This window comes from Chaetura pelagica, unplaced genomic scaffold (genome assembly GCF_000747805.2).
Source record: "Chaetura pelagica isolate M959 unplaced genomic scaffold, ChaPel_1.0 scaffold50, whole genome shotgun sequence".
Classification (NCBI taxonomy): domain Eukaryota; kingdom Metazoa; phylum Chordata; class Aves; order Apodiformes; family Apodidae; genus Chaetura; species Chaetura pelagica.
The window spans coordinates 262,679-278,291 of record NW_009952366.1 but is presented as its reverse complement, the minus strand read 5'-3'; the positions used below and the strand labels follow the sequence as shown (position 1 = coordinate 278,291).

Sequence of the window (15,613 nt, the reverse complement as noted above, 5' to 3'; positions counted from 1 at the left end):
GCTTAACAAAGAGAAAATGCAAGAAATTCAGCCCCCCTCCCGCTCCCGCCCCCCCCCCGCCCTTTTTTTTAAAAAAAAAATGCATGGATGACTTTAAAAAATACACACAGTAATACAATGTTGCATGTGAAGAGTTTAGTATATGGTACCAGAATAACTGAAATGTCAAATACACCCATGTTAAAGTCATAGTATAAATTTAACATTTAGCATGTAGTATAGTTTGTTTGAAAAGTATGTATTTTCAAAAACAACAAAATCTGATTTTTATAATTATTCTGGTATTAGCTTCTGCTCAGCTTTGCCTTACAAACTCAGAACATCGTTCTCTTCATCTTGTTTACCGAATCTGTTTCTTTTTTATGTGTGATGCAGAGTCAAGTTACCTACACATCTGAAACAATTGCTCTTCTTTCCCTTGGTAGTCCTAGGGTTCCTAATTAAATCTACAGTCTTGTAGGCACCAGGGTGACTTCATGCACCATCAGAACACTGTCATTGCTTTGCTGAAACTTTTTACTGTCAGTGAAAATAAACAAAGGCTTGAACTTTTTCAGGACACTGAACACTTCTGTTACTGAATGATGTGCAAAACAGAACAAACATGGATTTCATTACCAGGCTTAAAAGGTGTCTTTAAAACAGTTGGCTTTTGGATAATTTGATTTATACTGAGTGTTGCTCTTTGACTATTAATTTACTTGAGGAGATCATTAATAATTTTTTGTATACGGGGTAGCAGAGGGAAGGCCTTGTTGGAGTGGCTGGAGGAAGGTTGGGAAAGGACCATTCTCACTTTCCTGGCAAGGCGCATGCTGCCTTTCATGTTTCTATTTCTCCTGTCCTTTTAAATGCTGTGAACCTGGGGCATGTTCACCCATTCTTCTTTTACTGACCCAGAAAAACTAAGGCCCTGTAAGCATGTGCAATAGGGAACTCAGATAGCTACTTCTCTGGCCCTACTGATCTGATTTTGGTCTGCAGTAGCTTCATTTTTGGAGTCTATTAAAAAACAATTCTATCATGTTGTTGTTCACATATCTAAATAATAACTTCCTGAAATGTATCTGAAATTCTGTGCTTTCTTACGGTTTATTCCTTTCCTCATGTCTGTAAGTTACTGGTCTGGTTGACCAAAACCAGCCCCTTCAATGAGAAAGGAATTTCCTTTAAAAAATAGCCTAATTTTTACCTGCAGGGAAACAGGTAAAAATCCGTTTTTTTAAACATCACTTTTTCCATGCCTATATTAGAAAAAAACAGATTGAAAGAGCATCAGTGTTGACTTGGGATTTTTTAATGAACATATTTTTGCCAGTGATTGACTTTTGTTTTGAATCAATGTTTTGACTTTGTAAGAAAGTTCCTTTTCCCTGCTGCTGTTTTTGCCTGTTTAGCAGACACCTTTCATAGGAGTTATCTGATCTGTAACCTGGAAGGATATGTCACTGTTAAAACAGTACAGCTGTTACTGCTGAGAAATGTTAGTTTGTATTCAGTTTTCATTCTCAAAGAAGTTAAACCTTTGGAGAGACAGAAGAGTCACAGCAGTGCTCTTTTAAAAGGAATAGGATAAAATCATCACCATATACCAGCATCGAAGTAAGTGGTGGCAACTGATCATTTATGTCCCAGGAGAAATGGTTACAGTTCTGGGAATTCATTTCCATTTTGTGATTGGTCAGTTCTTACCTTTTCTTGATGTAGTTAAAAAGGTTTAATATCATGTGTTATTTAAATCATACATTAAAACTAGAAATGTATGAGAGTACTGAGTTACTGAATAAAGACAAGGAAAATGTGATCCTAGATCTGAAATCTGTTATTGTAGTTAGCAGTACTTAAGCAGGCATACTTTAAAGCATTTATATTAGTGTTGGATTAATTTTTTTATTGGCTCCTGCATAATTCAAAATTTTACGATAGTGAGGTTAAGAAAGCACTTTTGATTTCATACCCGTTACTGAATGGATTACTAGTTCTTCAGGTCTGAGTATTTCCTGATTGTTTATTCTCAATAACTTTATAGGCTTATGGTTTAATACAATGAAATAACTTAATCCTTTTGTGACTTATTGTTGGAATTGATCCATTTGACTTAACTGGAAGTTCAGAAATAAACTCTACTGAGTCTGGATTGCTGGCTTCTGAGACAGTAGGTACTTTAATTTTAAAAAGTGGTTTGTGGGGTTGGAATAGAGTGCAAAGCACTGCTTCCTTTATCTGCCTCACCTCTGTCCTCACTAAAAACAGAACTTCTGAATACTTAGAAGCAGAGGTGATTCTGAATTTATTAGCTTTTTGAAGTTGCCTCAGAGACCCGGTGTCATCATTCTGGCAAAGTGTAGAAACGTGATGAACCACTCAATTTGGATGTTTTGGGAAGAACAGCTCAATATGAGGAGCTCATGGGAAATCAGTGATTCAGCCCCTGTTCACCTTGTGTTCACTTTTGTTAATCATCTAAATAGTTTCTTCTTTCAGATCTTGCAAGTATATATTTAAACATGTCAGAGTCTATGTGGCAAACTAACAGCAAACAGAGGGCTGTTTGTATGAATGGGTATTATGAAAAGACATACATGTATTTAGGGATTAATAGGGATTGTAGACAGTCATGACGTTTTTTACTTCTACCTAATACAGGTTTTTCTATTAATTGTTGATGTGTGCCTTTATATACCCATTGTATATTATATCCTAGTGGCTGCTATTTTTTTGCATTAGATTTACTATGTTGCTTACAGTGTTTTTCTATTGGCAGGTATTTAATTAGCCAAGGAGCACATGTAGGAGCTGTAAATAGTGAAGGAGACACTCCATTAGATATTGCTGAAGAAGAGGCAATGGAAGAGCTGCTTCAGAATGAAGTAAATAGACAAGGTAATTTTTAATATGGAAGGGTGGTTTTGTTTACTGGACATTAATTATATTTTTGAAAACTTTTGCTAAATGGTTTAGTCCTGCTCTGGCACAAGTGTTGGACCCTGATCTCCAGAGGTCACTTCCAACCCCTAATCTGTGATTCTGTGATTGTGTATTTTAAAGTAACTCAATTTTTTTTTGTGAAGAGAATTGTCAATACAATGTACAGTGCTCAAACTGTCTTCTAGATGTTTTTACTCAGCCCAGCCTCTTGTGAAGAAAGAGGACAGAAGTCCTATGTTCACTAAACACAGTTTAGGTGGTCTTCAGATAATATGGGTGGTATTCAGTGTATCTGGGATATGGACTGCTATATCCGAGCTTTAAACTATGTCTAAAGAAATCTGTGCCTTAGAGAGGAGAGAAATAAGCACTTTTAGAGTGACTCACATGTCAATTCTAGGATGAGGTGAATCCAGCTGTAAGGTACAAGGAAGCCTAGAATAATTAAAACAAGAGTAAACAACTATACTGTACTTTGTTAATCCCCCTTTGTGTCAAGTTCTGAACTTTTGAATGCCTGTCTAGAATGCCAAATGTCTGACACTACTCCTTGGCATAAGGAGTCTTAAGATGGCACTTTTTTTAGGCTCGTGAACCTATTATGAACCCTTAAGTTCCTCCCAGCTTTGTGTACTCTTCCAAGAGCACTATATAGATAGCAAATTTTGACAGTATAGTTTAAAAATGTATACCCTAAATTTATGCACCTTGCTCCTAGAAAATTGCTAGTACTGGCAGTGTTGTCTTTACAAGAGAAACTGGCCTTTGAAAAAAGCATATTAATTCATTTTTTGCTGTTTTTCCCCTCCTTACCCTGCTGTTTTCCATGGTCTGGTCCTCAGGTGGGTTTTCCAGTGAAAGGTCTTTGAAAGTTCCTGTTTTTTCCATTCCACAGAGGAAACAATATTCATTTGTTGTTGACTAAACATCTTGAGTCCAACAGAAAGGCACTTCTACTCCAGAACCCCCAGTACAAGAACTTGGATGATGTGGTCTGAGTTATAATGTATTGAAGGAAGATAACATTCAGAATAAAGATGGAGCCCTTGGGGGTGGTCCTAGGGGGCTACATCTCCATTATTCCTAGACCCCTGCCTACCTCTTAAAAGACTTCTTCCTCCTTGAAAAGGTTACCTTTTTATGTAGTGTCGAGTGTATCTCTCTGAGGTGGACTTAAGTAACTTAACGGTAAACTAATAATTCCTTCAGGCTTTGCCCTCATTTAATTTGTGTGGTTAAGCCTGTTTAATGCCCAAAGCAAATGGTAAAAAGAAAGTGGATGACATGATAAGCAGGGACATAAGAGGTATCTACTGATATACAGAAGTAGGCTGATTTGACAATGGGTTTGGTTTAATTATTTAGTGGTGTTAAAGGAATTTTCACTAATAGTTCTTATTGTTAACGCACAAAGAATATCAGACTAGATAATTGAAAATATTTCTCTTTGTCTGTACTGTCATTTGTCTGTTTTAATTACTTGGGAAAAATACAGTTGTTCTCTTTTCTAGCACTACTGTCAATCTTAGCTAGAGAGTTGTTTCTGGAATGTTCCTCAGCCTAAACTCTTCAAGGTTGTTTTTGAAATGTGTGACTTTAGTGATATGCTACACAAATTGACTGTAGTGGTTCTATATAAAATTGGCATTATTTGGGAAAAGAACTCTTTCAAAATCTCTTACTTATATGTAAAATTATTTTTTTAAATGTACATTTTTACAATGCCATGATTCAACATTCTACACTAATTTGTATTCTTTTGCAAGTTCAATTATTTCGAACAGCCCAATTGTAAAATTAGCATTAGCAACCTAAACTAAGTGACACAATGCGCATGAAATTTCAATGTGGTTTACTTATTTCATATTTGAAGCTTACAATAAATTGTCTATGGTTCTGTCTTTATAAGTCTGAGAAGAATGTAGATGTTCTCACACTGTAGATGTTAGCTTCTAAAGGGATAATTAAGGTTGTTTTAAAATACTAAATTTCACTTTCTATAGAAAACCTATTTTCCAAGCCATTCCCCTTACATTTTTGTATCAGTTGGCTTGTTGACTAGCTACAGGATTTTCAGAAGACTGATGGTCTTCCTCAGACGATCTGAAAAATTTATACAAGGCACCTTGTCAGGTGAGAAATAATTTCCTAGGGCTGTGCTTCATAGTGGTTTGACCTCCCTCTGTGGAGAACAGGAACTGGATCCTGTCCTGAAGAGTAACCACACTGTTAACACTCCTGACAACACTTCTGCCTTCCTGCTCTTAACAGGACACTGAAGCTTAAGGTTCATATATATTTTAATATATATATACACACATATACATATACATATATATATATAACCCGTATGTATTATTTTTCTTAATGTATATATATTTACACAGACACATATATAAACGCGTTTGTGTATATGTATTCTGCCTACTTTGTTTTGCTGTTAGACCACTTAGAGTTTCAGTTTCACAGAGCAGGGAAAAAGACATGCAGCATCCCTCCTTCTGAATTTGGGTCTGAAGGTGTAAGGACTAAGGGGTTTTATTTGCAGGGATGAAATTATGCAAAATATTTAGGGATTGTGGGTGAGAACAGAATAAAAAGGTAATGAATCTGGATGTGAACTAGTAGTGTGCATCTAGCTACGTCACGAGACAGTTGTCTCAGCAATTTAAGGTTTTAATCACATGCTTTTAATGGCATCCTTAATTTGCAGATAAAGCTAATATTATATACAGAATGATTATTTAGCTATTATCATGATCACTTGGAAAGTGCCTAATTGTGTGTGTGGTGTGGCTAGAGAAGTTAATAGCTCTAAAATAGGAACTTAATTGTTTATCTTAAAGTGGAATCATCGCTGATGCATTGCGACAGTTCATCTTTGTATGTGTGGCTCACTGCAATTATCCCTTCAGCTTTAGCATTGCTCCTCATACAACATAAAACAGTGCTGCAGTTTTGGTAATGTAGGTTAACTGTGGGGTCTGTGAAGCAATCAGCCCTGTCTCCGTGTTACTGGTAATAGAAGATCAGCCTATTTATTTTAAAACAAACCTGGGTGCCAAGGCAATCTTGCCTATGTGAAAGTAAAATATGCAGCATGAAAATTAAGTAGGGGTTTTATAACATTCTTGCCTTGCCACCTTTTTCCAAGTGTATTTATTCCTACGTTCATGATAGTTTCATTTTTGTGTTGTTTAATTAATGCTATGAGTATGGCTTCCTAAATAATGGCATCAGCACTTATTTGGTGGCAAAAGATTGTCTGGAAAGATCAGTGAGTTCATTTTGTATTTCAGATATGTTTAAGTGATGACATTTGATAGTAGTTTCTGGTAGAGTCTGAGGAGAATCACTGTGTTAGCTTACTCTTTCTGCTGCTTTCGCAGACCTACAGTCATTGTAGGAAAAGTTCAAATAGAGCCTTCCAGTTGTGCAACTGTTCAGCCTTCACAGTTCATCAGTTTGTTGCAGTTATGCCCCATTTTTACAGGTATTGACTTATATTTTAAGGTCATGTCAAACTACAGGACAAAAAATGGGAGCCTGTGGAGACACTAAATTCACATAAGTAAATTACAGAATACAAAAGTTTACATGACGTTAAAAGCTTAAGAAAAAAGAAGGCTCTGCAGTGTTCACTCATCATGTTTTAGTATTCAGACTCCAAAATCTGACCTGTCTAGAGAGAAGATGGTCAGTAGTTCAAATTAATCTCCTTGTTTTGCAAGTTCTGTGTAAGGAATGTTGGATGCAAAATAAGAGGGCTTGTGTAGTACTGTTATCCAATATCTGTCTTTCTGCACTTATTCTGATCTCCATATGCAACACTTCTAAATTGTGACCCTCGGTTGAAGCATCTGTTCATGTTCTGTCCTCTTCTGTGGGCCATAGATCCCTAGACAAGGTCACCTCTCTTCTGCTGAGCATATAGGAAGACCGTGTTCATGTAATGGACTGTGCAGTAATTCAAAGCTAACAGACTAGCTATCCTATAAGTGAAGCCATAGCACTCTGATAGTAAGGAAATAATTTTTCTACCCTAGTTGTCAAAGGGGAATTATTGGCTTAATGATTTTTTTAAGCTTAAAACCTGGGTTAGTTTTACATTTTGTGGGAAGCTAAATTACATATGTGGTCAGGTAAGGTGTGAAGATTTTTTTGCCATAGTTATGAACACTTCACAAATAGCAAAACTACGTGTTTTATGGAAATCATTCCACAGTGGTGCTGAGCAACTATTCTCTTTGCACACCATATGTTCTAATTATTTTGTGTTATACAAAAAACTTCTCTAAGGACCTGTTTTGTTGGTTCTCCATATGGCTGATACCTTTGATATGAGCCAGCCCTATGAATATAGGTGCCACTGCAATCCACACAATTGTTAATCTGCATTAAAATATTATTTACAGTTTCTTGATATGATTTCTTAGTGTTTCAGTGTATCATAGCTGTGGAAGTTGTCTTTTGCCAATAGTGTGAAGTTTTCATTTGCACTAGTGAAAATTAGTAGACTTGAAAGACGTGTGGCTTTTGTCCTGGCTAGTCCTGGCCAGTTTTAAATGTTGCCTCTTTGCAGGCCTTGAGTACGGTTAAGTAAAATGGTTTGGAAGCCATTTTTTAGCTGTTTATCATCAGATGTCCCCTTAAACTGCTTAAGCAGTTATTTTGAATTGTAGAAAACATTCTCGGGAGGTGAGTTAGTAGGGAGAGGTGACGTGAGGTAAATCAGGAGTTCATGATACAGCGTGATAGCTATTCAGTAACTGTCGGCGAGATCACTTCTCTTTTTCCAAGGAGAAACAAATGTTCCCCATTCTTAATTATAGGTAAGTGTAACGAGACTCTCTTGGATGTATTGCTTAACTCAGCTTTGTTTATGTGGATAAAATGTGAACTATTACATTTGTATATAAACATTCTCTGCATGAAGTAAAAAGTGGGTTGATCTTCCATGCAGTATCTATGAAACATGCCTTTATATGGCTGAGGAGTCCTGAAACAATGATTCAGCATTTAAATTTATCCTGAATTTCATTGAATGCCCACTGAACAGCACACTGTTTTCAGACCTGTTTGCAACTGTTGAATAACACTTGTTGATCAGAAAAAAACAGTGAAAACTGTTAGTAATAAGTTATTAATGATTTAAGAAGCTGTTAGACTGCCAGAGGGTTCAAGTGTATTGGTGGTGTGAGGGAATACTCCGGCTGAAGTTGAGCTGGGAGGCAGCGCATTGCCATCTATGGGCCGTATGAAGAAAGTGTTGGAAGCAAATGAAGAGCAGTCTCTTTTTCCCTGATATCTTAATAGTCTGCAAAACAAAAGCAAGGAGAAAGGTCCGTACAAGGTATAATAAAGGCTGTTTACATTCCATTTACTGTAGTTAATAATGAGAATTGTATTTAGGTTGTCTCAGAGATCAGTTTTTCTTTTTCTATGACACAAAGTTCAATTCCTGTTTTCATTCCAATTATTAATGCAAGATGTTTTATGTAGATTGGCAAGATTCTTCTACTTTATTTTGTTGAGATATGGTCAGAAATCTACTGTCTTGTAACATTCTTGGTGCAGCTATTAGTCCTCTGCAGCCATTGTGTCTTGTTTGGGCTTCAGAAATGTAATCATTTATGATCCTGATAGAAGTCTGTATTCAGTATTAGTTACTTTCTCTGCAAAAACCTTGCTATTTTGACATAATTCTCTGGGTTTTTAGGCATACCTGAAAAGTATGCTTAGACATTAACTGTTAGAAGTTCAAGGTCGGGGGTTGGAAGGAAGTTTTCCTCTCTTTGTGCGTACCAAAGTGCCTCAGAATGACCAGCTGCACACATGAGCCATTTTACACTGATAGGAGTTTACGTCAGATTCTTCAGGTGGAGAAGGTAAGGTTGCTCGTGCTGATAAGGATTTGCAGTTAGACCTCAGGCACGCAGAATGAGGATGGACATAATGTGACTAAGAGCTGATGTATAAACTGTTTATTTGTGTATAAAGTGTTTTGAAGGCAACACTGACATGTAAATGACTATACTCTAGAGAATTATTTTCCCAGGATCTGCTCAAGTACTTTGCTATGTCACTCTGAAAAGGCAAGCAGATGTGAAGGCCCAAGAAAGTTAAGAGTGTACAGTAGTTCACACATCAATATGTAGGAGCCTTCTGGAGGAATGAGAATCCATTATTATCAATATGTTATTGATTCAGAGTTCCTGGTTTTTGTTCTTCATATCTGTCAGAGTTATAAGGATTATTAGAAATGCAAAATTTATACTCTGTTCAGATTTATGAGAGATCATTTTAGATACTCACATGTATTTAATTTTTACCACAGCTTCTGTCAGACAAGTACATTTTTGATTATTCCTGTTAAGTGTTAAAGAGTATTTTGTATCTTCCTGCATCTTGCAGGCTTAGCCTCCAGATTTCAGGTTTTCATCAGTCTGATAAAAAGAAATTATATTTATTTCTATTAAAGTGCCAATGCTGAAATGATTGGTTTAGTCAATTAAATGGATGAGTCTAGGAGATAGTCAACTGCTTAGAACGTTTGTTGTATAACCTACCTCAGTTATATTTTGATACCTAATAAAGTTTTATCTTCTCATCTGTCCTTAGCATAAAGTTTTACCAGATTTACTTACGGAACAGACTAGTTTCTCCCGACTAATCTTTCTTTGTGGGTTTGTTGTCAGGTTTTTTTAGTGGTGTTTTGTTGGCTTTTTTGCATACTTGTGGGCAGGGAATAGCTGTTATGGTGTGAGTTGACAGAAGGATATTAAAAAGTAACTGAAGTCTATTGTAGCCCTGTCATACGCTGCTTCAAACCAAACAAATGACATGTTGTGTTTCCAAATGCATGTAATAATTACATTCTATCTTTCTACATTTCAGGAAATTTTGGTTTGGGCATGTAATTTTCAAGGGTTTTTTTGATCTATAATTGAAGAATTACAGCATCTGTGAAATAACTAATTTGTATGTCATATAATAGATGTATCAGTCTGCTATCCACTGCCCTAAGAGTATTTCAGCAGTGCCAATATAGTTGCTTTCAGTTTGCCAGTTTGTTATTATGGGTTTCTATTTGGCAGTGGATTGGTACAAGCTCAGTGAGACCATTTTATCACATTTTATGCAGTAGAATGATGAATTGCACTACATATGATCATCTCTGTATTATTGATGTCTTTTCATTTATTATTATATTAATACTTTATGTAATGAAGGCCACTTCATCCCTTAGCTCAGTTTCTGCTGCATGTCTAAATGGGCAGCCATCAAGCTGTATTTCATTTGGTTTTCATACTCTGGAGATTAATTCACCCTGTAAAGGATTACTAGCTCACCGTTTCTTAGAGCCTAAACATTAGAGCCTGAAATTGCTGTTCATTATAAAGACTCTGAAAATTAATTAAAATTAATTAGTTGTGTAGAGTAGTTTTGAAAAGAGATGTTCTGGCTTTGCATAGTCTTGTTTGCAGTCGGCTTTATATTGTGCTTTGGTCAGCACAGTTGGACAGTTAGGAGGGTTACGTGATAGAAACAAGTTTGCTGGAGAAAAACAGTTTGGGGACAGGTGAAGCTTCAGGAGGAAATGCTGAAACAAGGCAGAATTAGAACTGAGGCAAAGAGCATCTATCTCTTTGGTGTTTTTAAAATAATCTTAACTTCTGTTTTATAGGCAATGAGGGTTGCTGTTGATGTTTGTGGTTTTATCTACTAAATCAGTACCTATGTCTAGGTTTCACTTGTTTTTACTATGTCCAAGTTAATAGTTTGCTCCATAGGAAATTAAAAATCCAGAAGATGGAAGTTCTCAAGTCCCTGCATAACAGTGTCCAAGATTAGACAAATCATGCAGATAAAGTAATTTTGCTGAAGGTTGGGCCGCTGTTTTTTGGTTAGAGGTCAACCCAAATACAGTTTGTCCTCTTGGTGGCCATGATTCCCTCACAGAGTTGTCCCTGTTCAGTCAGCATAGACAGAAAAACGCTCATCAATAGTTATCTTCAGGACCTCTTTCCTGCTGTGTTCTTTAGATCAGTAGTAATTTTAAAATGCTTGCAAATACTTACTTTGCTTTGCCCATTCAGGATCTGGGATTTTTTTCAGTCTGTTTAACTTGGTGTTGCATTCCTCCCTTTTCATCAACATACAGCAATTTTTTGTGAGATGTACTATGAAAGTTTTTGCGTGTTTCTCGTTTTTTTACATGAAGGGAATTTTCCAAAAGCTTGGCTATTTCGGTGTATGTTTTGTGCTTCACAGTGATAGAAAACAAACCAGAAATTCTTTGGAAAGTATAAAATTGTAGCTCTGTCTTTCTTACCATAAATATTGAGAGGCTAGGCGATTTTTCTTCCCATAGGTATCTCCTTGTAAAAAAAATCTGACTGTTTTCCACTTTCTACAGATACATCGAACCAGATTAATATTTTGCTGCTTTTTTAACAGATCACTTAAGTTATTACTGTGATGGTAGACTTTCTTCAAATTGAAGAGCCAGTTTTAGTAGCTTTCTTTATGGTTTTCCCCTTGTTTTGGGAAAAAAACTGCATTGTGCATGCAAAGTGTCCTGCAGTAGTGGATGTTTTTATAACCTCTTGGAATTAATCTTTAAAAATACATTAATATCTAACTGTGGCCATCATTCATATTTTTTAACTTTTATTTGATTGTATCACGTAACATGGCAAAAGACCTGTTACATACTTAAATTGAAGTATTTGAACTAAAATATTTTGTGTCCTTTCTTCCTCTCACCCCTTTCTATCTGATTAGGTGTTGATATAGAAGCAGCTCGAAAAGAAGAAGAACGAATAATGCTGCGAGATGCAAGACAGTGGCTTAACAGCGGCCACATAAATGATGTCAGGCATGCCAAGTCTGGTGGTACAGCACTTCATGTAGCTGCTGCTAAGGGCTATACAGAAGTCTTAAAGTAAGTGCAGTTTAAATGGTTATATTTGGTTGTCTTGTTGGTGTAATGCTGCTTGGAATTGATAGAATTGGACACTTCTGGCTCAGGGGTTGTATCTTGGAAAACAACAATCTCTAGAACTGCCGTTTCATCACAGCTCAATTTTATGTTTTCAAGCACTCATTAATCCTGATTGTGTTAGCTTTCTACATTAAGTCAGTCAAAATATGAACACAGTGTACATATTGAGCCTGAATACTTCTTTTAAAGGAGAAAGTTGAATAAAAACTTGGTCTTTTTTCGAAAGCAAACTGTGTAAACAAGGTTAATACCTTTTTATAATGCCAGTTAGCTCTCTGGATGATGCATATTTTCAAGACACCATATTTATTTGCATATGTAAAGCAGTGTAGGTAATTTAGACTAAAGGTTTTTAGACCTAAAGAACAGAGAATATCGTTTTGCTTTTTTGATATTGTTGAAAATCATGACTCTTGAAGTCCTAGATGGAAGGCTTTAGGCTTTTGATGTCTCCTAATTCACAGGTAGCTTTTCATTAATACAAGTGTATACTGTTAGAGGGGTTTAATTTGTTTTTCATCAGAGCTCTGCTTGTACTGAAGTAAAGTACACTTAGTATTACATTGCTTTACTGTGATTATAAATGTATTTAACTGCTTTAGCAGTACTAGGAACAGTTATGTATTGTAACATGAATGAAAAATGAGCACAGACCCTGACTCTTGTAAGTATTGCTACCATTAAGGTCTGCAGAGCCTTGTAACACAGAAGCTGAATGACAGAGCTTTTTTAATCATTATAACCATTAGGTACAATTTAATACGTGTGAGTTCTGCTTCAAAAAAACCTGATGCATCAATATAATGAAGACAATCTATTATTCTGAAAAGTAGCTTGTTTTAGAATAGCATGTGTCTGTAAGGGAGTTTTGTCTGTGACTGGGGGAGGGGTGGGGTAGCTCTCTCAGTGTCTTTTTTTTTGTAGTCCAGTCCATGTACTTTCCTAACAGGAGGAAAAATATATACACAGAAAATTTTCATGATGGCTTCAAATTATCCAAAATGTGTGCTCTGTGTAGGATGCAAGGCTGCAGCTGAGCTTCTGTGAAAGTTGACTCATTGGAGGATATTACTATAAGTACGTTGGCTCTTGACAAATGGAGATGGTTTTTTGAGAAGCATACGTTTATGTGATTTGTAATCATTGTAGGCAGTCTTTCAGACAGCTGATAGTCCTTTACACAAAACTGTCAGGTTAAGTGTTGTCACGTTGACATTTATATTAGAATCACACCAAATTTCAGTGTTGAATGCAGGCTGAAAATCAGGTCTTCTGTTAGAGGAGCTTGTCCCTCTCAGAGGGAACTAAAGCACATAAACACTATATTGTTACAACATCAAATGTTAATGACAGGATGAGATTTTCAGGCAACTAATATTAGACTTAACAGCATGTAACAACTAATTTTAGAATAGGAGGAGGTTTTAATCATTTGCTAGTTAAGAACACTGTATCTAATAATTTTTGACATTTTGCAGATCTCCTTTCCTTAAAAGGGCTTTTCTTTATTACTGCGCATGCAGAGGAAAATACCTAACTGTATAGAAACGATGGACTTTGAATGAAGAGGAAGTGAATACAGAAGAAAACAGAAAAGGCTATTTTTCTTGAATTTTCCTTAAAAATATATTTGCCTACTAAACAATGAAAAGGCAAAAGTTCCTGTCAGGAAATAAAATCTATCAATTGTCAATAGCCCAACGAAAATATGTATGATGAAAAAGAAGGATTTTATTGTGGAATAATTTTATGATTTTATGGCAGTTTATTTATCTCTGTCAGCATTGTCATGATCTAATTCTTTTAATTTCTTTAGGCTTTTAATACAGGCTCGCTACGATGTAAATATTAAAGATTATGATGGCTGGACACCACTTCATGCTGCTGCTCACTGGGGTAAAGAAGAAGCATGTCGCATTTTAGTGGAAAACCTATGTGATATGGAGGCTGTCAACAAAGTGGTAGGATTTTTATGTAATCCTTGTCAAGATACAAAGTTCTGGTCTCTAAAGTGACTTTAGACGCCAGGGTAAGAGAAGTGATAATAAACTGCTGTTTACTCTACGTGGAGCTTTATATAATGCATGCTTTGTCAAAACAGCATGTTTGTGTTCAAAACTAAATTCTCCGATAGTCTAAATTATTTTAAATGCCCACTTTATGCTTAGTTCTATTGTAAATTATCCATGTCTTCTTTGACAGGGAAATTCAAAATAGGATGGGTTTATTGACATTTCAGGGCTACAAATTAATGACTTGATGGATTGCATACAGGCTTTCATTTGGCCACTGAAGACAATGATGGTGCCTTTGGGTAGTATTTTAACTCCTGAAATCAGCCTGTGTTGGTATACTAGAGTTACCACTTTTTCCTGGTTTGGATGAACTGGAATTAGCTTGTAGGCATCTCTGGACTCTCTATACGTAACTTCTATGCTTCCTAAGCTATATTTCCTTGGCCTTTAGACAAATACCTGCATAGCTTGCTTGCTTTGCAAGATCTTGCTCCCAACAGATATAAATATATTCATGATTCACGTAGTCATCACAAGGATACAAAACTTTTCATTAATTGTGTAAGTGCTGAAGCTCTCTTTCTTCTCTTTGCACCATGCTTTACAGATAGATTCTGAACGGCTTTCAGTTTCTTTCAGTACTGTATATGTAAATTACTTGCCCAGCCTTTAAGATGGAGTCTTCCTGAATTTTTTTTCATAAACCTTTTAAATTAGGAAAATATGCAGATACAGATAATGAATTAGCAAGTATTATTCTATATAAGGACGAAACAACTGCTGATGCAATTAATTGAAGCCCATTTATAAAATTACGTGTTAGACTTTTTACCAGGGTTGTGAAAATGTGAAGAATGGTATTCCAGACAGCACTCTCATGAAAGTATGTTCAACTCAGCTTGGGTCAAGAATAAGAATGAAGGAGGTACAGAGAGATAGAAGCTGTTTTATTTGGTGTGTGGGCTTGTCTGTACAAGCTAGGAAAGTTTTCCCTGTTGTGCTCTTAAGTAAGCTAGTAAGCATTTTTGCTTTTGGGGACATAAAGATTGCAAACTTCTGGATTTGGTTTCAGTTGTACGTGTGTAGCATCTCAGAGAACTCAGCCATTATTATTTAGGCATTTGACTTCAGGTATTCACTTTTATAGATTGATTTTAGATATAACCTCCCAACCACCACAGTATTTTGCAGTGATTATTTGTGGTCAAGGTAGGTCTAACTCACATTTTTTGGAAATAAACTCACTTGACAGCTACCTAAAACCAGAAGGCCAGATAAAAAACTGTAGTCATAACGCAAATGTTTAATTTCCAGATTAGTGCAGTGTTACATTAAAGGAAATGGTTCAAATGTCAGAGGAGTTCAAGATGATTTGAGTAATGCTTGTTGAAAAGTCCACGTGCTTCTGTTGTATGGTCAGAAGTTTCCTGTATGAGAAAAATGGTGGTTTCAAGGTCCATCCTTTTTAACCTTCGCAGTGAAATTAGTAATATGTTTACCTTTAGTTAATATTTCAAGAAACTGAAATAAGCAGAGATAAATATGAACACTTTTCATTTTCTTCATAAGATGCTGTGACCACTTTAAATGACTGCTTTGTGTACTTACTTAACTGATCTTGTCATAATCCTCCCAACATTTCAGTCTGTCCACACAGAGTCTT

General features: G+C 36.0%; 1 protein-coding gene across 5 annotated transcripts in view; it reads left to right on the top strand.

The window, feature by feature from the left end:
- PPP1R12A (protein phosphatase 1, regulatory subunit 12A) overlaps nt 1-15,613 on the top strand; it is a 73,144-nt gene that overhangs the window by 13,758 nt on the left and 43,773 nt on the right. For all 5 annotated transcript variants that reach the window (XM_010007986.1, XM_010007984.1, XM_010007985.1 and 2 more), the window contains exons 2-4: nt 2,765-2,883; nt 11,716-11,875; nt 13,752-13,896. In XM_010007986.1, coding sequence (XP_010006288.1) covers nt 2,765-2,883; nt 11,716-11,875; nt 13,752-13,896 — 424 coding nt within the window. The remainder of the gene's footprint in view (nt 1-2,764; nt 2,884-11,715; nt 11,876-13,751; nt 13,897-15,613) is intronic.